Here is a 21361-nt window from a genome sequence, read left to right on the forward strand (position 1 = left end):
ACTCAAACTCAGAAATCTTCCTAGCAAGTGCTGGGATTCAAGGCCTGTGCCACCTTGCCCGGCTTGTACCTTCCTTTTATATGTGTGTGTGTTTTATTTTGAGCCCAGGGCCCCTTGCTGAGGCTAGCTTTGAAGCTGTGATCTCCCTGGTTTAGCTTCTGAAGTAGGACAACAGGTTTGAACCATGAGGCCTAGCAACAATTCTGCATGCTCTGAGATCTCTCCCTGGAGATCTTGGACATGGAAGTGGTCAGCTTTGAAAAATACCAGCACTCAATACTGCAGAAGTCTTCTGCAGTTAGGTGTCCACTAGAATGTCAGTGAGCTTCAGGAATGAAATAGAGCTGGGTCTTCCAGAGTCAGGGAGTGATTTCCCTCCCTGCCTGGTAAAAATCAGGTTTCCCCAGGATGTCTGAGGATCCCAGCTGGTCCTTGTGAGTAGGAACCCAGAGCAGTCAGGATCAGTTATTTCTCTGTAAACAATGAAGCTGGAATGGGATTTCCCACCTCAACAGAGCCAGGTAGCTTCAAGGAGACAGAGGTTAAGAGAAGAGAGAAAGGAGGAGAAGAGGCATGGGTGCAGATGATACTCATGAACTGGTGGCTGCTCAAGGGGGTAGAAAGGCAGGAGTTTACCCCTCCTAGAGGACAGGATGGCAGGTAGATTTCCAACATTGGGCTGCTCCTATGAATGTAAGGGGATTGACTTGTCACTCTGTCTTTGTCTTGTTTATTTTCATTTTATTTTTAAAGGGAACCCTCTCCCCTTTTCTATAATAGAATTTTCTGCCCATTGACTTTGCAAATTGGACAACTAGACTAACTCCATATGTTGCTCCCACTTCTTCCCTCTTAACTGTAGATGAGTTAGCATCCCCTCTGACTAGGTCAGTACATGGGGGCTTGACTTAGCTCAGCTGGATCTAACTAGGGACAAGTTGTTTATTTCCTTTCATTTTGGCAATGGTGTCAGTGGACTGGACTGTGCCCACCAAGGGTGTCCTTAAAGGGCTGCAGGAAGGCAGTGTGTGTGGGGGGACACAGTGTGGGGAGCTCACCCCTGCTTACCACCTCCATGAAATGGCCTCTTTCACTTGCCAGACTGAGGCAGGCCTGCTGAGTTCTGTCTGGTCTTAGCTGAGTTCTCTGTTCCAAGCACTGTACTTTCAGAGTGTTTCCCTCCCTTCCCTGGAGATGCACACACTCTCTTCTGGAGTCACATATGGATATGTTTTATAAAATGACAGAGTGTTGCAGGGGGAGGGGATGCCTTACGAGGCCCATGCAGAGGCATCCTCTCTGAGGTATCAGCCGTAGGACAGGTCTATTATGAAATAAAGTTTATTTGGGATATTGTAGGGGGCTCTGGGGAAGGGAAAAGAGGCAGATATGCCAGGTGACACAGATTCACCTAGTATTGCTAAGGCAAACTCACATGTTGTTTTTTTGACCTATGGGAGACATGTGATGTTTGGACAGAGCATAACTGAACTCAAAGGACAGTGATGGATGCTTGCATAGCTAGCTTTGCAATGCTTTGTCTCAAGTCTTCGTCTTCACTTATCTTCTCTTCATTGAGAGAAGCATGGAAGAGAACTTCTCCTGGTGTCCAGGCTGGTCCTGGCCTCTTCTGCTTACTCATGTCACCTCAGTGGAGGCTGTTTCTGCTGGATCAGGGCACCACTGCTGATTTGTTTTTTGGTATCCTGACACTGCTGAACTGGACTCTCAGTTTCCTGAAAAGGAGAGATTGGAATCGCCCCAAAGAACTACTTTTTTTTTTAATGGTTTTTCGAGACAGGATTTCTCTGTGTAGCCTGGCTGTCCTGGAATGCACTTTGTAGACCAGGCTCAGAAATCCACCTGCCGCTGCCTCCTGAGTGCTGGGATTAAAGGCGGGCACCACCATGCCCGGCTATGTGTGTATGTGTTTAAATAATTTATATATATATATCAAAAAGGATCAAATATATATATATTTGGAAGAACTACTAACATTTGCACATCCCTCATCCTATATACCATCTTTTCTCCCCTACATTTGCAAGGTGGGTTAACAGGGGATTTGACACATTTGAGAACTCGTATTAAAAGTATGTTTTTAAAAAATTGAAGTAAAAGACAGAGAGGAGAGAGGGAGTAGAGAGAGGAGAGGAAGAGAGAAAGAGAGAGAGAGAGAGAGAGAGAGAGAGAGAGAGAGAGAGAGAGAGAGAGAGAGAGAGGGAGACTATGAAGAGGTCCTGCTGAGGCAGGAATGAAGTCTTCTCTTCTTTAAGCTCCTTCCTGCTGACCTTGGGGCAATGGTTTTGTCTTTGAGGAACCTAAGAAGATTGGGATGGGGATGCTGGTCAAGAACTGAGTGAGCTGGCTCTTTCATTGCTGTCCTGGGTCTGTGGAACCATCTGCTGGTAGGAAAGTGCTGGTCCAGTAGAAGCATCTGTGAGAGTAGACCGGAGCTGTCCTGGATATAGGCTGGAGTAAACACCTGGACTTGGCAAGATGCTGAAACACACACACACACACACACACACACACACACACACACACACACACACACACACACACACACACATTAGAGGCAGTTAAGTAGACTTTAGGCAGCAAATGGGTGGCAGGGATAGTTATCTTGGAATCTATTTGGTCCATGAGGTAGATTTGAGTGGGTTTTCTGGAGCTTATAAGAATCTTTTTAAGTTTACAAAAGAGATAATTTTTTTTAACAGCATGAAGTCTTTAAGGTGAGTTTAGGGAAGACATAAACCCTTTTGTAGAGAAGAGGCAAAGGGGCTTTTTTTTCTATTCAGAAGACTGAATTATATAATGTACATAATTATAGTATAATAAGAAACATTTTATGTTTATATTTAAAGGATAATTAACGGAAACTCACATATTTGAATTTGTGAATTTGATAGTTGAACATATAGATTTAGCATGAGAATACCTTAAGTCTATAGCTAAAGAAAACCAAAGGAAACTCAAATTTTGAACTGTGATTAGGAACGTGGATTGTATAGTGGTATATTTATTAGAGTTAGGCTAAATTATCAGAATTACAATGATTACTGTAAATAATCTGAACTCTTGAAGTTTTGATATAACAGTAGCATATTGAGGGGAATAAATCCGAAGCATTTTTATCTTAAATTATTTTCTATCATCATCCAAATGTGTATGCCCTCCAAGCTTTATATGTTATGATTACTGATCTCAAAACATCTTTCTAGACTCTCAAATTTTTTTTATATATTCACAACTTGAGCTTATATCCTCAGACCTTGCCTGAAGTTTCTATCTTTTTTATTTAATCATTTGCCATGGGACATAGGTGGTTGATCATTGGAGAACAGTCATTGAAAACTGATTTTTTGGTAAGGGATTAGAAAAAGGTTATCTTCAAAAGGTTACCGCTGAAAATTGTGTATCTTTTATCATGAAGCCTGCTAGCAAGGCAAAGCTGTCTCTTTTCATAAGAGATCTGTTAGTCTTCTAGTGTTAAGGCCTAGGTAAAATATTAAGGACTGTCTTAGTTAAGGTTTTTTTTATTTTTTAAAATTTATATAGTTATTACATTTAAGTACACTGTAGCTGTCTTCAGACACTCCAGAAAAGTATGCTAGATCTCCTTACAGATAGTTGTGAGCCACCATGTGTTTGCTGGGATTTGAACTCAGGACCTTCAGAAGAACAGTCAGTGTGTTTAACTGCTGAGCCATCTCTCCAGCCCCTTAGTTAAGGTTTCTATTCCTGCACAAACATCATGACCAAGAAGCAAGTTGGGGAGGAAAGGGTTTATTCAGCTTATACTTTCACATTGCTGTTCATCACCAAATGAAGTCAGGACTGGAACTCAAGCAGGTCACGAAATAGGAGCTGATGCAGAGGCCATGGAAGGATGTTACTTACTGGCTTGCTCAGCCTGCTTTCTTATAAAACCCAGGACTACCAGCTCAGGGATGGCACACCCTACAATTGATCCTCCCAGCTTTGATCTCTAATTGAGAAAATGCCTTACAGCTGGATCTCATGGAGGCATTTACTCAAGAAAGCTTCATTTCACTGTGATAACTTCAGCCTGTGTCAAGTTGACAGAGAAAATGAGCCAGCACAAGGCCTAGATGGAACGCTAAGGCCTAAGAGGTTCCTTGCTCAGCAGTCCTGATGGAGGCTGGCTAGACAGTCAGGTTGCCTGTTCTTCATTTGCTCTCTTTCCTGTGTTAGGTCTTGAACAGTTTTATTTTTCACCTTCCAGGCTTTGTTTGTGATTTCAGAGATTTATTCCAAGTTTTGTTTGTTGTTTTTCCTGGGTTTTATTTTTTATTAGATATTTTCTTTATTTACATTTTAAATGTTATCCCCTTTTCTAGTTTTCCCTCTGAAAATCCCCTAACCCTCCCCCTCCCTCTGCCTAACCAACCCACCCACTCCCATTCCTGGTCCTGGCATTCCCCTATACTGGGGCATAGAACCTTCATAGGACCAAGGGCCTCCACTAGGCTGTCCACTGCTACATATGCACCTAGCGCCACAAGTTCCACCATGTGTTTTCTATGATTGGTGGTATAGTTCCAAGGAGCTCGGGGGTACTGGTTAGTTCATATTGATGTTCCTCCTATGGGGCTTCAGTCCCCTTCAGCTCCCTAGGTATATTTCTGGCTCCTTCACTGGGGACCTTGTGCTCCATCCAATGGATGACTGTGAGCATCCACTTCTGTATTTGCCAGGCACTGTCAGAGCCTTGCAGGAGACAGCTATATAAGGTTCCTGTCAACAGTCTCTTGTTGGCATCTCCCTAGTGACTTGGTTGTTTATGGGGTGAATTCCTGAGTAGAGCAATCTCTGGATGGTCCCTCCTTCCGTCTCAGCTCCAAACATTGACTCTGTAACTCCCTCCATGGGTATTTTGTTCCTCATTCTAAGGAGTAACAAAGTCTCCACACTTTGGTCTTCCTTCTTCTTTTCATGTGTTCTGCAAATAATATCTTGGGTATTCTAAGTTTCTGGGCTAATATCCACATATCAGTGAGTGCATACCATGTGAATTCTATTGTGATTGGTTACCTCACTCAGGATGATGTGCTCCTGATCTATCCATTTGCCTAAGAATTTCATAAATTCCTTGTTTTTAATATCTGAGTAGTAATCCACTGTGAAAATGTACCACAATTTCTGTATCTATTCCACTGTTGAGGGACATCTGGGTTCTTTCCAGCTTCTGGCTATTATAAATAAGGCTGTTAGGAACATAGTGGAGCTTGTGTCCTTATTACAAGTTGGAACTTCTTCTGGGTATATGCCCAGGAGAGGTATTGCTGACCTGGTTTACAGAGTGAGTTCCAGGACAGCCAGGGATACACAGAGAAACCCTGTCTTGTCTCTGCCAAATTAAGTGCATCCTCTCCCACTGAGGCCAGAAAAGGCAGTCCTGTTGGGGAATGGATACCTCAGACATGGATGTCATAGAACAAGCTGCATGGAACAAAAGGAATGGGCCTCTCCATTCCCTTATAAACACTGTGTTTATGCCCATATTAGTGCAGATGTTAGTGCTGCTGTAACTGCTTCAGTCTGCCTATTGGGTGGACACGTCCTTCCAGTGGTGTTCTTTGCTGATGGAGAGAGTTGCAATTGTTCAGGCTGCTAAGACTCAGTGGCTGTTGTTGTGGTGAGAGGGCAGCCTATTATCCAGAAATGCACAAATCAGTCCTTGCAAGACTCAGGGATGGTCAGGCAATGCAGATTGCCAAAGATGGTGAGAATTGGAGCAAAGGCATACAGTACTATAGCTTAGCGTTTCTACTCCATAATACAATAGACAGCCCTCTGACATATTTTAGCAGCAGATACCTTGGATGAATGGAGACTGTAAGAAGTAATTGAGCAGGACTGTGCAGTAATGGCTAGGTCTATGGCAGTGGACATAACAGTCCAGAGTTCAAGGAGCCATGGAGAGGCCTGAAACTTTGACTTTGCATCCCAGCCTTTTCTCACTTCAGAACCTCATAGCATGTGATGTTTCTAGATGCTAGAGAATATAAGAAGTGGAGCTTTAACTGAAAGTAGGGGACTCCCATGTAACAATTTTATCAAGTAGTAAAGTACATTTCCCTGTCTGCACTTCGTGTGGAGTTTTTTCCTTTTAAAGATTGATTTATTTTATTTATATGAGTATACTGTAGCTGTCTTCAGACACACCAGAAGAGGGAATCAGATCCCATTATAGATGGTTGTGAGCCACCATATAGTGGCTGGGAATTGAACTCAGGAACTCTGGAAGAGCAGTAAGTGCTCTTAACCGCTGAGCCATCTCTCCAGCCCCCATATGGAGTTTCTTTAAATAAGAAAACGATGACTATTACATATCCCATGCATACTTTTCTAATTGAATGAATTAGTGATTTGTACATCAGTGTAGACTGTAGCATTGTCAACAATATCTATGTTAGGGCTAGATGTTGATGTCCAACAAGAGAAGAAAGAGGGGATGAGAAATATGTGGTATCTACAACATGGGAACTATTTTCAGCTAAAAAGGTGAAGAAAGTCACAATGTTTGCAGGAGATTGTGTGTAACTGGACACAATAATATTGTGGCCAAATGTATCTAGGCCCAGAAAAAAAAATCTTGTGTTTTCTGAAATATGTTGATCCTCCATAATACATATAGAGCTATTTATGATTTGTAGGCAACATTTTATAGAAGATGACTCAGGGTTGTGGTGAGATTTGAGAAATGGACAGGTCTTGGTAACAGAGTTAGTGTTCTTAGTATCCAATATAGTTCAATGAGAATTAAAATCAATAAACATAATTGTAATATGAGAATAAAGTTTTGTTAATTGCTTTAGTAATCAAAATTCTTTTCCTAAACTTCATTTTATGTTACATTAGTCCGTGGTTCTTAATATGGAAAAATAAAAATTCAATTTAGAGTATCAAAATGAAGAGATATGCACCCAAACCTTTCATGTCATTCCTAGGATGGAAAGTGACGGCAATGGTCCCATCACCATGCTTCTCTCTGGAGTTAATGCAGCCCATGGGAAGTGCTATAACCAGAGAGCTCCATCAGCTACTGCTTCATGGCATTTCCTCATACTAGCTCGTCCTTCTGTGGTTCATTTGATTCAGGGGTTGGGGTATTTCATGCTTGCCTTTTTAGCTTTGTCTAGATGGGTGACCGTGGGCAGCAAAAAGCCCATGTGAGGGTGGAGATTATTGACTCTTGCTAGATGTTGGTCTATACCATGAATATCTATCTGCAAGCTGGAGTCAATCATCCAAAAAACCCCATGAAAAGGGGTTTTCATTCCTTTCAAAAGTAGAAATGCATCTTAACATTACTAAGGAAGCACAAAATATTCTGGATACCTTAAACACACCTCATATGAGGTTAGCGATTCACAGCCATATTACCTACTATGTAATATGTAGTCTAGTATAGCCTACTTCTGTCACTAAACAGACGTTTAGATAATTGAATCTGAATTGAGTTCCAGTTAAAAAATATATGCAGTTAAATCCCACTGGGTTTTAGAAAGATTAAAAATGTACCCTGACTAAAACGTGGCCTATTCATCAGATGATGAGGGGAAACCTGAATATCTTTATGTAGAGAAGAAACTTTCCACCTGGGGTAGCAGAGTATGCTTGTACTCCCTAAACTCAGGCAAGAGAAGTTTGAACAAGCATAGCAAGCGTATAAAAGAAAAAAAATAGATGGTTTGAATATTAAAGGGGTACCAGGAAGTGAAATGGAGCAAAATCCTGTGTTCTAAGAGATAAAAAGGATTAAGGGAGTAGGAACTTGGGGCAAGATCCTACCCAGCTAAATTTAGATCCAGGCATGGTGTAACACACTTTTAATCCCAGGAGATAAGCATGCTGATCTCTGCGTTCAAGGCCAATCTACAGAGCAAGACCCAGCATAGCCATGCTTAGGCAGTGAAGGATTTGGAAAACAGGAAGCCATTGACAATGTAATAATAGAAGGGGGTCATGTTCTAATTCCTGCCAACAGCAGAACTCCTTAGCAGCTTTAGCCATGTGATTCTGGCTCTAGAGTTAAGAATGGAAAGAACGACTGGGACAATTGATGCTGGTTAGCTGGAGCTAAGAAATAAACAGTGATTATGAAGAAACCAGCATCACTGAGGTGAAAGTTTCTGGGAAGTGTTTTCTGGGAGCACAAAGAAGCTGTTTTACAGAGAGAGCCAAGCTGCAAGCTGGACTTGGTAATGTGTAATAATCACCCAGGTGGTACTGGTTTTGAAGGCATGAAGGTGTCATGAAGAACAGCTGAGCTTGGCACTGTGAGGGGTCATGGAAGGCCATTGGAGAAGGTATAGCCTCAGCTGTAGTTGATGGCCCAGGACTGAAGGGGTCATGCAAAGGATTTGAGGGTTGGCACCATGAAGAGAGGGTATGAGAGGCTATTGGTGAAGCCTAGTTTGAGTGGCATACCCCAGTGTATTGGAGATGTTAGTACCATGGGATGATCACCAAGAAAAGCAGCCATAGTGGCATGGATCAACCTGAGCAAAGAGTTGTACAGAGGGCAGAGATGGAGAAGTGATGCCAGCCCTTAGGAAGAGTCCAAAAGATTAAGTGGAATCCCAGTCACTGGAACAAGAATTTGTAACATTGAAATTGCTTTGGAGACTCAAAGACGTTAAAGATGCTAGAGCCATGGTATACATGCTGAGGAAAGCTGCTAACAGGAAGTGGAACTAGCCCAGGAGAAAGCAGTTTGTTGCAGTCAACGAAGATGAAAAATGAATGGAGACCACTTTGACATCAGCCATGGTGATGTAGAGTTTGGAATTTGCCCAGCTGGTTTCCTGCCTTGCTTTGGGGATTACAGTTAATTAGTTGGATGAATCTCAGAAGAGACCTTGAACTTTGGATTTTTTAACATTGTTGAGACTACTATAGACTATGAGGACTTTAAAAGTTTGACTAAATGCATTTTGCTATGTTTACGTATGCCCCCCCCCCACATAGACTCATGTGCTTGAACAAGTCTATGGGGGCCAGGGAATGGAATGTAATGGTTTGTATATTCTTGGGCCTGGGAGTGGCACTATTTGGAGTTGTGACCAAGTTGGAGTAGGTGTGCCTCTGTGGGTGTGGGCTTAAGATCCTCACCCTAGTTGACTAGGAGTGAATCTTCCACTAGCAGCCTTTGGATGAAGACATAGAACTCTCAGCTCCTCCTGCACCATGCCTCCCTGGATGTTGCCATGCTCCCACGTTGATGATAAAGGACTGAACCTCTGAACCTGTAAGCCAGTCCCAATTAAATGTTGTTTTTATAAGAATTGCTTTGGTCATGGTGTCTGTTCACAGCAGTAAAACCCTGACTAAGAAAGGGGGTAGGATGAGGGTAGGGGCGCTGGTAGGCAGAGGTGGTGGTGGTGGCTGGGAGGTAGGGGGGACAGAAGCATGAGCACAGGCAGAAACAGAGAGCAGAGAAAGAAGAGCAGTGGAACAGAGGCTCAGAGGGGCAGAGAGGCAGAAAGGTAGAGATAGAGATGAAGAGAGGCACAGAGGGAGAGGCAGGGGCAGATGGAGGCAGATCCCTGTGAGTTCAAGGATATCTCTGTCTATAGTGTTAGATCTAGGACAACCAGGGCTATGTAGTGAGACCCTGTGTCAAGACACTAAAGGGTATACACACACACACACACACACACACACACACACACACACACACACACACACAATCAAGCAAACAGATCAACAAATACAGTTCAAGGTACAGGGACAGGCAAAGGTATAGAGCCACCCAAGGCATCCTGGCAGAAGTTGACAGATCGTTTCTCAGGTAAGCAAAGTGGCCCTTCCCAGCAAAGGAAGCAGTTACTTGAGGGTATGGTTTAGAGAGCAAGAGGCAGTCGTTGCTATTATTACTGCAGATGGATTAATGTGTAGATTATTTGCAATTAAAATATCTAAGTCATGTGAAACAAGACAACCCAGTTTGTAAATGATAAATAAACTGGCAGTCCTCAAAGATTTAATACAGAGCATGAATACATTACAAAAGCATGTGTATCCAGGAGTTGGAGCAATGTGTAGTGAAACTTCAGGAGATGCCAACGTCAATCAGAGAAGGAATGACAAACATCTCTGTGGGAGTGCACAAGAAGGAATGCTGTGCTCTGCTGGTGGGGTGTGACATGTTTCTGCCCGTTTGGGTGTCCCAATAATGGGACCTCCTAAAGCCAAAACCTGGCCTACCACATGGCTCAAGCAAACCATTCCAAAACTGGACATATTAGAAAGACACTTGCCATCAGTGTTGATTTTAGCAGTGTCTCCAGTACATTAGGGAAACAAGTTGGTATCCAACAGCATTTTCATGGGTGAGAAAAACGTGATGGACATAGGGAGGAAAGCATTAAGTCATAAAGAAAGTGAAGCTATGCTGTTACAGGACCTGGACTCATTCTGGGCCATGTGAGATAGCTCTATAGAGAACACTTGTTGTTCTTACAGAGTCCTCAGGCTGAGTTCCTAGCAGCCTGTCAACCTTCCTCAATTCCACATCCACATGTCTGATGTCATCCTCTGGCCTGTGTGGGCACTGCACACACGTGTTGTTCCAGAATGTATACAGGGGAGACATACATGCAAAATAAATATTAAATGAATATTTTCTGAAATGGATCCAACGTGAGATAGGCATACTAATCAAATTAAACCCATCTCAGAAAGTTAGTCATCCTGATATGTTTTCTGTCATATCTGGGTTCTAGATCATGTATGTATACATGTGTACATGAAAGCCTGTTTTTCATTTCATGAAGCATTAGGAAGTGCTCTGTCCCATGCAAATTATAATTAAGGGCTGGGGTGAGAGGTGTGAAATGGGAAGAACCATGGGAAGAACAGGAGTGTGTTAAGTTGACAGGAAAACCTTTAGGAAACAGCCCATAATCAGTGACCAGTAGAGTGAAAATAAAAGCCAAGGAGAATAATTTTATTACCACCAGAGCTATGATGAATTGCTTTAATAGTAAATATATATTACTAGAGTTTATATAATATGATGTAGTTATGTAACATATACTATTTTGTCGATCAAAATTAGCAATATTAAAGTTATGAGAGCAATAAGAAAGACCTCTCATATATGGATTAAAGATTAAAGAACTGACATAAATAACAAAGGCCTCTGTATATGCTATGGATTAAAGAAATGACTTAAATAACAAAGGCCTCTGTATATGCTAAGGATTAAAAACTGACATAAATAACAAAGGCCTCTGTATATACTATGGATTAAAGAACTGACATAAATACCAAAGGCCTCTGTATATGCTATGGATTAAAGAACTGACATAAATAACAAAGGCCTCTGTATATGCTATGGATTAAAGAAATGACTTAAATAACAAAGGACTCTGTATATGCTATGGATTAAAGAAATGACTTAAATAACAAAGGCCTCTGTATATGTATGGATTAAAGAACTGACTTAAATAACAAAGCCCTGTATAAACTATGGATTAAAGAACTGACTTAAATTACTCCAGTTAGTTTTACTGACTTCAAATATTTACAATTATTATAGAAAATTTGTCTGTTCATTTATATAAGCACAAATATCTACATATTCATCTACATAGCTACATATTTACTTATGCATCTACACACTTATATGACCCTTGAAGTTCAATGTATATATCTGTATCTGTGTACCTGTCATTATACACATCACAAGTACTATGTTACAAAGATCTGGCCAGCTCCTACATTGCATAGCCATAATATTGAGAAGTTTCCATATCAGTTTCCCTGTGAAGGAAAATCTGTAGTTTCCCAGGAGAGCTACACTTGGCAGCATTCTCACGCTCCTGTTGAGCACGACTCTTCATGGCCTCCCTCTCTGGCCTCTGCTCTTTTGTGATGGGCTGTGAGATGACTGGTCCCAGAATGTCGACTTTCCTCCATGGAATTGATTGGCAGCTGAAGTCTTGCAGTCGATGTTGGGTTTGAGGTTTGGGTAGTGATGGTGCCTTCTTCCTGCCAGAAGAAATAAGCTCTCTCTGGAATGAAGTATGAGAGGATGCTCTGTAGGGTACAAGCCTCATGTGGGCCAACTGAGGCATAGCACTAGACTGACTGGTGTTGGCTGCATTAGGTTGTGTAGCACTGGGGGAAATTGGAGGAGCTGAATTGGCAGAGGCCATCAGAGATGTGCTGACAGGAGCTGGTTGGGATGGATGAGCTGAGTGGGGATGAAGCCTCACAGGGTAAGCTGCAGTGGGCCTGTGTGAAGCCAGGGTTAGAGGCTTTCTAGAAGCAGGTCTGGCTTGAGGCTGGTCCAGTGTTGGGAAAGGCAAAGGTACTAACTTGACCTTCCCAGGCAGGGGCAGCTCGCACTGGGATGGAGATGTACACTCCTTGTGAGCACTGATCTTCACTCTCTGAGCTTTACCTGGGATTCTGTCAGGACCCCGGCCCTCAGGTGGCATATCTAGCAGTGCTGGGGTGGCTGGGCCTGGGCCTCGATCTTTGTTGTTGGTGGAGGTTCTCAGACCCCCGAAGGAAGAGATGCCAGTTTTCTTCTCAATCTTCTTCCCGAGTGGGTGGAAGACCTGCACGGACTCCAGCATGTGCATGCCAAGGTGGGTTCGAGGCTTCTTGAAGCTGTTTTGACTGAGCTCAGGTGGGTTCGTCTTCCTCTTGGTCTTGGGGATGGTGGGCTTCTCTTCTGCTTTGACTCTGTCCCTTGACTGCTTAAGCTCCTGTGTTTTCTTGGAGTTGTTCTCTGGCCCACTTGGTCTTTCTTGCCCCTGTTTTCTACCTCTTCTGTGCCTGCTGGGTGCCTCTTTGGGAGCTTTGCCCTCCAGATGCTTTGAGATGTTGTCAATAGCTCTTTCCTTGTCCTTTGCACAGCCCCCACTGCCCTCTACCCTGACCAGGTCCTGGTGCTGGATTTTAGCCTGAGGAGCTCCATCGAGCAGGTCAGAGGTTTTTAGGTCATTCTCTGTCACCTTTTCAGAGGAGCTGCTCATGACTCTCCAGCTCTGAAGGGGAGGGCCCCAGTCTATGTCTTTGAGGGTTTTGAAGAACTGAGGAAGGTGATCACCTGTTCCCAGTGTAGTGATGTCGTCAAAGTTGTTTCTGGATCCAGTCTCATTCTCCAGATTCTCTTGCTCTTCCAGACCTACACTAATGCCTTCCATGGTGGCATTGTCAGAAGCAGATTTCGGTCTTAGACTTCTTGTATCAGTGCAGTCAGGGTGCAGTAAAGGAAGGTGTGATGGTCCTTGGTTTTCTTTAGTGCCTTCATAGGCATCCCGAGGCATTGACAGCTCAGCTTTCATCTCAAGCATGTTTTCATTCTCTCTTTGTTCCAGGATTGGAGCTAGAGGCAAGGTCAGGAATTTTGAAGAACTGTACACGGGGGCTGTTAATAACCTGTCCCCATTGACAGGTGTTTTCCTCATCTGGAAAACCTCGGTGGAAATATTGCAGAGTTCTGGACTGTGCAACAGACTGACTGTCTGGCCCGAGGGTAGCAATCCTTGGGATGTCTCCATGTGCACCACTGGAAAAGAGTCAAGGAAGAAGTCAGTGCTGATGAGTGAGATGCTCCTTACCCTACCCCAATTTCATAGCACTACAGCACCCAGCCTCTACAGGAGGATAGACTATTCCTATGAGCTGTGCTTGAGCATCCCAGACAGCAGCTCTTTTGATAGACAGATGGTGACTGCTCTGTTTTTGCTGCCCATGCCATGTCATGGTTTCTTAGATACTTTTGTGTTCCTTCGGGTTTGTGTGGTACTTGAGGCTTAGAGTTTATGGTTAGGCTACAAAATTTTCTTGATATATGCTCCTCATTTGCCTTCTCTTTTCCAATCATACAGTGATTCCCATTTTTGGGGCTTTGTTATTAGGTAGGTTATCTGGGCCATAATTTTTAAGAAACCACCTGACTCTGACAACTTCTTTCAGTTTAAGGAATTACTCAAAACCCCAGAAGCCTGGCTTTTTATGTTGGTTTATGTATCCAAACCTAGCTGGGCCCTCCTTTGAGACAAGCATTTGAACAAAAGAGCTTTCTTCTACCCCTGTATCTCACAGACCTACTGTAAGCAATATGCAAATTGACATAGAAAAATGAAATATTTGGGCTTGGTTATGATTCTCCATTAGAGAAAACATCTACATGATCTTATATTGTTGTCAATGGGTCACCTCTGAAGTACTACAACAGAAGGAAAAAGAAGGAAAGTAGCCTTGGCTTCCTTAGCAATGGTACATGGTCTGTACCCTACTCTATAATTTTAAGTGTAAGAAAATGCCAGAACAGTTGCTGGGATCTGGGAGGAATTCTTCCTCCAGGACAGATTCTGAGTTGCATTTCTCTGGAGAGAGTTTTCAACTGACAGAAAAATCCCAGGTTTCCAAAACAAAAAGTCCTCATTGTCATCTGTACCCCAGAGCAATAGTTCAAGGAGTTAGTAACAGTGTGCAGGGATGTGATAGTGACTAACTTATGCTGTCACATATGTGAGTGTGGTATGCTCCTGACACCACTGAATGCAGGATGGATACCACTCACTGTGGCCTTGCTTTCTCTATCATTATTCAGTCTGAAGATGGGGATGAAAAGCAGAGCTCTATTTAACCTGTAAACACTCATAATCTCTGGCTGTGTGGAATATCCACTATGAAAAGTAGACTTGAGCATCTTGGACTCTTGATCACGTGCCTTTCCCTCCTGAGTTTGTACTTACCCTGAAGACTGATGTCTGGCATATTTTGACCAGATGTGGAATAGGAGAAGCCAGAGGTGGAGATTGGTATTTGGACATTCCTTGGCTGAATCTCCTTTCCCACCATCAGCATCTCTGGTTGAGGGGCAGACCCCTTGCTCACAGGGTAGGACACAGAGCTGTAGGACTGCAAACACTGTCCTAGTTCTCCGGGTATCAGACGGTCCAGGCTGTTGTGGTTGTAGTAGTACACCTGGCTGCCATCCTGGTAGGAAGGTGCCAGGCTGTATCCTTGATCTGGTACCTGTGGTGGTGTAACTTGGACAAAACTGGTTAAAAGTGATGGATGGAAAGGGGCTATGGTATTGGGATCTAAAATTTTATTACACTGGGATGTCACAGACAGGGAGGAGAGTCCAGTGTCTTGGTTAGTGATGGTCATATTGAATTCCTGGATTGCATCTCCCCTATCTTTGCTTTCTGCGAGTTCCCACTTGAGAACACCTGGATAGAAGAGTGCAGAGGTTGAGTTCTGGCTCTGTTCAGTAAGCTCCACCAGCATGGTCTTGCCAGCATGTGGGTTAAGGTAGGCTCTGCCTGTGATCACCTGGACAGAAGTGTTGGTGCTTGGTGGTAGGATCCATGCTAAACTCACAGCTGGGGTGGAAACACTGGAGGTGTTGCACACCCTTCCTGAGTGTGTAGAGTTGCTCATCACAGGCAGAGAGGGCTGAAGAGCACTTTCTGTCCCAAAGAAAGGTGAACTTTGGAAGTTTTCTGTTGAGAGGAAAAGGACAGCAGGAAAATAGGTTGATGCTTTCTAGGTTCCTGTGGGGAGCAATGCTATCTCTAGTTTTTACTGGCTGGGATTGTCTAAGACTGAAGTTCTCTCCAACATCCAAAGTTGAAAATGAATCAATAGTACTTGATTCTTGGTAATCTTCAGGATGACACTCATTTGATGAGCTGCCTGTTCTTTCTCTGTGGGCAGAGAATTCCTAATTGATCTCATTCAACTTTTGCTCCAATCTGAGCACAGTCCTTCTTTGCCCTGGTTTGTCTTGCTCCCATACCTATGATACTATCTCATTACTTTTTCCCAGAGCAGAAATGTTTAGAGGCAAGAGAGCCATAGACTTCTTAGGCCTCTTGCTTTGCCCTGTCCTATGCAGATCTCACTTTCTGTAGAGAGACAGGGTCTCTCTACTATATAACGATGGACCTGCCCCTGCCTCTGGAGTGCTGCTGTCTTAAGGGAGTCCCAGCTCCACTAGGATTGTCTATAATCTATGATTAAAAAAAATAATGGCCGGGGGGTTGTGGCACAGGCCTTTAATCCCAGTGCTTGGGAGGCAGAGGCAGGAGGATTTCTGAGTTTGAGTCTAGCCTGTTCTACAGAGTGAGTTCCAGAACAGGCAGGGCTACACAGAGAAACCTTGTCTTGAAAAAACAAAACACATAAAGAAAGAAAGAAAGATAGAAAGAAAGAAAGAAAGAAAGAAAGAAAGAAAGAAAGAAAGAAAGAAAGAAAGAAAGAAAGAAAGAAAGAAAGAAAGAGAAAGATAGAGATGCTCACAGCCAACCATTGCACTGATCACGGGGTCTCCAATGGAGGAGTTAGAGAGAGGACTGAAGTAGCTGAAGGGGTTTGGAGCCCCATTGGAAGAACAACAATGTCAAACAACCAGAGCTTCCAGGTTCTAAACCACCAACCAAGGAGTAGACATGGAGGGATCCATGGCTCATACTGCATATTTAGCAGAGGATGGCCTTGTCAGGCATCAATGGGAGAAGAGGCCCTTGGTCCCATGAAAGCTCAGTGCCCCAGTAAAGTAGAATGCAAGGGCACAGATGCAGGAGTGTGTGGGTGGTTGGGAGCAGTACCATTATAGAAGCAGGAGGAGAGGGGGTGGGGTAGGCAGTTTCTGGGGAGGGATTTGGAAAGGAGGTAACATTTGAAATGTAAATAAATAAAATATCAAATAAAAATGATGCATACAGGATTTTGTGTATGAGTACTGTATTTAGCTAATTCTTTTCCCTTCTAAATCCTCCTGTGTCCCTCACACTTCTTTTATGATTGAGGCCTTCTTATGATTTAAGTATAAGTCTTAAATACTATGTGTATATCACTTTATAAATACTACCTGGTGATAAATTTTCATGTAGGTTGTACATATTTAAGCCTGACTTATTAGGATTTGCAAACTTATTAGAAGGCTTTTTCATGAATAAGATTGTTTCTACCTTTGTTACCTTTGTTAATTGTAATTCTTACAGAATGGGACCCTTGATTTTCCATGAATAAGATTGTTTCTTCCCTTGTTCCCTGTGTTAATTGTAACTCTTATATAGTGGGAGCCTTGATAATATCCAACATAGCCAGTGTATACAAGAACCAAGGAACTCTTTCCTGTCTGGGCCAGTGCCCTGAGCAGACATTGGGTGTGAATTCTGCAGCCAGAACCACAACGCCCAGAAGAAGCTCCACTCCCAGGTGCTCTAACACACCCAGGACCAGAAGATCCCAGGATCCCAGGATCCTAGGAGCTTGGTCACAACAGGATCTCAGGGTGCCAGGGGCAGCTTGAATCCCAAGAGCTCTGACACACCCAGGATCTTAGGATCACAGGATCACAGGATCACAGGACCACAGAGACAGCTGAACTCTGAGGACTTCTGACACAACCAGGAACAAAAGAAGGACAGGTTCCAGTCAAATATTTTGAGGACAGGCAGCTCTACAGATAACCAGATGATGGGAGGCAATCCCAGCAGGCAATCGGATTTCTGAGTCAAGGCCAGCTTGGTCTACAAAGTGGGTTCCATAACAGCCAGGGCTATACAGAGAAACCCTGTCTCAAAAAACCAAATGTGTGTGTGTGTGTATATATATATATATATATATATATATATATATATATATATATGCGCAACAAGCCGGGCAGTGGTGGTACACTCTTTTAATCCCAGCACTTGGGAGGCAAAGACACGCAGATTTCTGAGTTCGAGGCCAGCCTGGCCTACCAAGTGAGTTTCAGGACAGCCAAAGAGACATGGCATTATCAGAACCCAATTCTCAGACCATAGCAAGTCCTGGATACACCATCACACTGGAAAAAAGCAAGATTCTGATCTAAAATCAATTCTCATAATGGTGATTGAGGACTTTGAGAAGGACATAAATAACTCCCTTAAAGAAATACAGGAGAACTCAAGTGAACAGCTAGAAGCCCTTTAAAAGGAAACACAAAAATCCCTTAAAGAATTACAGGAAAACACAATCAAACAGGAGAAGGAAATGAACAAAACCATCCAAGATCTAAAAGTGGAAATAGAAACAGTAAAGAAATCACAAAGGGAGACAGCCCTGGAGTTAGAAAACCTAGGAAAGAGATCAGGCGTCATAGATGCAAGCATCACCAAGAGAATACAAGAGATAGAAGAGAGAATCTCAGGTACAGAAGATACCATAGCAATCATTGACACAATAGTCAAAGAAAAGCAAAATTCAAAAAGATCCTAACTCAAAACATCCAGGAAATCTAGGACCCAATGAGAAAAACAAATCTAAGGAAAATTGGTATAGATGAGAATGAAGATTTTCAACTTAAAGGGCCAGTAAATATCTTCAACAAAAATATAGAAGAAAACTTCCCTAACCTAACCTAACCTAACCTAACCTAACCTAACCTAACCTAACCTAACCTGACCTAACCTAACCTAAAAATTATAGAAGAAAACTCCCCTAACCTAAAGAACCCATGAACAAACAAGAAGCCTACAGAACTCCAAATAGACTGGACCAGAAAAGAAATTCCTCCTGTCACCTAATAATCAAAACAACAAATGCACTAAACAAAGAAAGAATATTAAAAGCAGTAAGGGAAAAAGGTCAAGTAACAAATAAAAGCAGACCTATCAAAATTACACCAGACTTTTCACCAGAGACTATGAAAGTTAGAAGATCCTAGGCAGATGTCATATGGACCTTAAGAGAACACAAATGCCAGCCTAGGCTATTATACCTAGCAAAACTCTCAATTACTATAGACGGAGAAACCAAGATATTCCATGACAAAGCCAAATTTACACAGTATCTTTCCATAAAATCCAGCCCTACAAAGGATAATAGACAGAAAAGACCAACACAGTGAAGGAAATTTTACTTCAGAAAAATCAAGAGATTAATCTGTCAACAAACCTAAAAGAAGATAGCCACACAAACATAATTCCACCTCTAACAACCAAAATAACAGAAAACAATCACTTTTCCTTAATATCTCTTTACATCAGTGGACTCAATTCCCAAGAGACATAGACTAACAGAATGGACCAAACATTTTGCTGCATACAGGAAATGTGCCTCAGTGACAAAGACAGATACTACCTCAGAGAAAAAGGTTGGGCAACAATTTTCCAATCAAATGGTCCCAAGAAACAAGCTGGAGTAGTCATTCTGATATCGAATAAAATTGAGTTTCAACCTAAACTTCTCAAAACAGATAAGGAAGGACACTTCATATTGGTCAAAGGAAAAATCTACTAAGATGAACTCTCAATTATCAACATCTATGCTCCAAGTGCAAGGCAAACCACATTCATTAAAGAAACTTTACTAAAGCTCAAAGGACACATTGTACCTCACACAATAATAGTGGGAGACTTCAACAGCCCACTCTCATCAATGGACAGATCCTGAAAACAGAAACTAAACAGAGACACAGTGTAACTAATAGAAATTATGAAACAACAAACGGATTTAACAGATATCCATAGATCATTTCATCCTAAAACAAAAGGATATACCTTCTTCTCAGGACCTCATGTTACCTTCTCCAAAACTGACCATATAATGGGTCACAAAACAGGCCTCAACAAATACAAGAAGATAGCAATAATCCCATGCACCCTATCAGATCATCGTGGACTCAGGCTGGTCTTAAATACCAACAGAAACAACACAATGATATGCAAGACTTTCGAGTGTTGATCAATGAATACAGCCCTTTGTTTGATCTTCTTGTGGACCTGGATGGACACTGCCCTCCCCACACCACAGGCAAGGTAGTTACATATGTGTGCTAGATGTGCCCATGAGTGCTTTACAGCTAGGTTTTCAGGGGTGAAATGTCTCTTGTAATCGTTTAAGTTAGTAGTGATTTTTGTTTCTGGATTATGAACTTCCGGCTATCAGTATGCATCTGTGATTTCTTTCTCATGCATTACATTGACTGTAGAATTCCAGCAATGTCTGTACACGTGGATAACCATGTACAACTCACAGCTCTGACGGGGCAGCCTCAGCTAAGCCACTCTGAACTGAATGTAGACATTAAACTGCTACTTCAAAGACTTGGCCTCAACATATTTAGTGACTTGGTATAAATATTGAAATGTATAAATATAGCAAAAGCTATTTTTTAATTCATGTGATTTTATATATTTAGTAATAGAAATATATTCAAAAGCTATTCTTTAAAAAAATATAAAAATAGAGGAACTCTGCACAAAATGAATGTGACAGATGGTACGAGTCAGGGTACAGACTGGGGTAGTGCCCTCTCTTTATGACAGGGAACCTGTGCCCAGGCTAATCTCAAAGGTGCAGTTGCCAAAATAAGGCTCAGGAAAGGACAAATCCTTAGGCCCTTTGATTTGAAACCTGTACCTCTCTGCAGCATTCGATCCTAAACTACCTGTCAATCAACTGTACACTTTTGACTTCTTTTATTTCTTTATTTTCTAGCCCCTCATCTTTATATTTTGGATTTTTTTTCCTTTTCCCAGTTCCCACTGCTCTGTCTTTAATGTAACAGCCTCAATATTTCTACAGTAACTGCTTCCTCAGAGTCAAGTCCCCTCTTAGTCTCTACCACATTTACTTGCCTCTTAAGACTCAACAGTTCAGAGCCCAGAGCATAGTGACACTCTAATCCCCCTGAGATGGATGAAGAAGCACTTGAGAGTAAACTGTTGTGTCCAGAGTCACATTCTTAGTAAAAACCAAAGCTAAACATTCAATTTGATATATTCATTCAAATTGACATTCAATTTGTATGAATATCAATACCTATGGTATCCCTCACTAGTCCCGTATGGATTTGAAACATACATTAAAAATCACAAAAGTTGGATCAAAACCAATTTTAAAGTTTTCTTACTTACCTGACATGATGTATGAGAGAGAATAACAGTAATTCACACATGAACCAATCAGGAAAAATGTTTGTCTTTCTCTGATCTGCTGACCAAACCAGAGAGTGTGTTCAGTACCAGACAGCTCACTGGTCACTGGTCACAGGTTACCTGTGATGATCCAAATTTGGTTACAGGCAGCTCCATGGTAACCCCAGGATTCTACTAGGTGCTGATAGGCTGGGAGGGAGAATGATGTCATAAATCAAGCAGTAGCCAATTGGAAGGTCATATTCTGAGCTCTAAGACAGGATTGGGTGGAGAAGATGCATGCCAGAAGATCAGCTTCATCCATGAAGTCTGAGTTGTGTGCTGATCAAAGAGTTAATCTTGGCATGGCAGCCCTCCTTGACATGACTTTTAGCCTCTGAGTTTATGGCAGTGCTTTTGATAAGGCTCATTGATGAAGGTCTTTCTAATGTACATGT

General features: G+C 42.3%; 1 protein-coding gene and 1 long non-coding RNA gene across 6 annotated transcripts in view; one reads left to right on the forward strand and one right to left on the reverse strand.

Moving 5' to 3' along the window:
- The window catches only part of Gm33067, a 59403-nt gene that overhangs the window by 12256 nt on the left and 25786 nt on the right, over positions 1-21361 (forward strand). Inside the window, exon 1 of one of the 4 annotated variants that reach the window (XR_391373.3) lies at positions 21185-21353. The exons of 2 other annotated variants lie outside the window; for them this stretch is intronic. This is a non-coding gene — a long non-coding RNA (predicted gene, 33067). Of the gene's footprint in view, positions 1-21184; positions 21354-21361 lie in introns of those variants that run through there. One more of the 4 variants, XR_391375.3, reaches the window with a different exon arrangement.
- Positions 11294-21054, reverse strand: Gm1988 (predicted gene 1988). Of its 2 annotated transcripts, XM_006541325.2 has the most exons (4): positions 20904-21054; positions 14757-15512; positions 12446-13561; positions 11814-12030 (listed from the first exon to the last, which is right to left on the reverse strand). In XM_006541325.2, exons 1-4 carry the CDS (start codon positions 20908-20910, stop codon positions 11879-11881), a joined length of 2031 nt encoding a protein of 676 aa, XP_006541388.1. In that variant the 5' UTR covers positions 20911-21054; the 3' UTR covers positions 11814-11878. The 2 variants fall into 2 exon arrangements, with proteins under 2 accessions (XP_001472012.1, XP_006541388.1); XM_001471962.4 differs by having other exon boundaries at positions 11294-13561.

This window comes from Mus musculus, chromosome 7 (genome assembly GCF_000001635.26).
Source record: "Mus musculus strain C57BL/6J chromosome 7, GRCm38.p6 C57BL/6J".
NCBI classification, from domain to species: domain Eukaryota; kingdom Metazoa; phylum Chordata; class Mammalia; order Rodentia; family Muridae; genus Mus; species Mus musculus.

Excerpts from the sequence above, each read along its gene's own strand:
- Gm1988 (XM_001471962.4), bottom strand. Across the intron at positions 13,562-14,756 it reads GCCAGACATCAGTCTTCAGG|TGGTGCACATGGAGACATCC; the intron begins GTAAGTACAAAC and ends ACTCTTTTCCAG.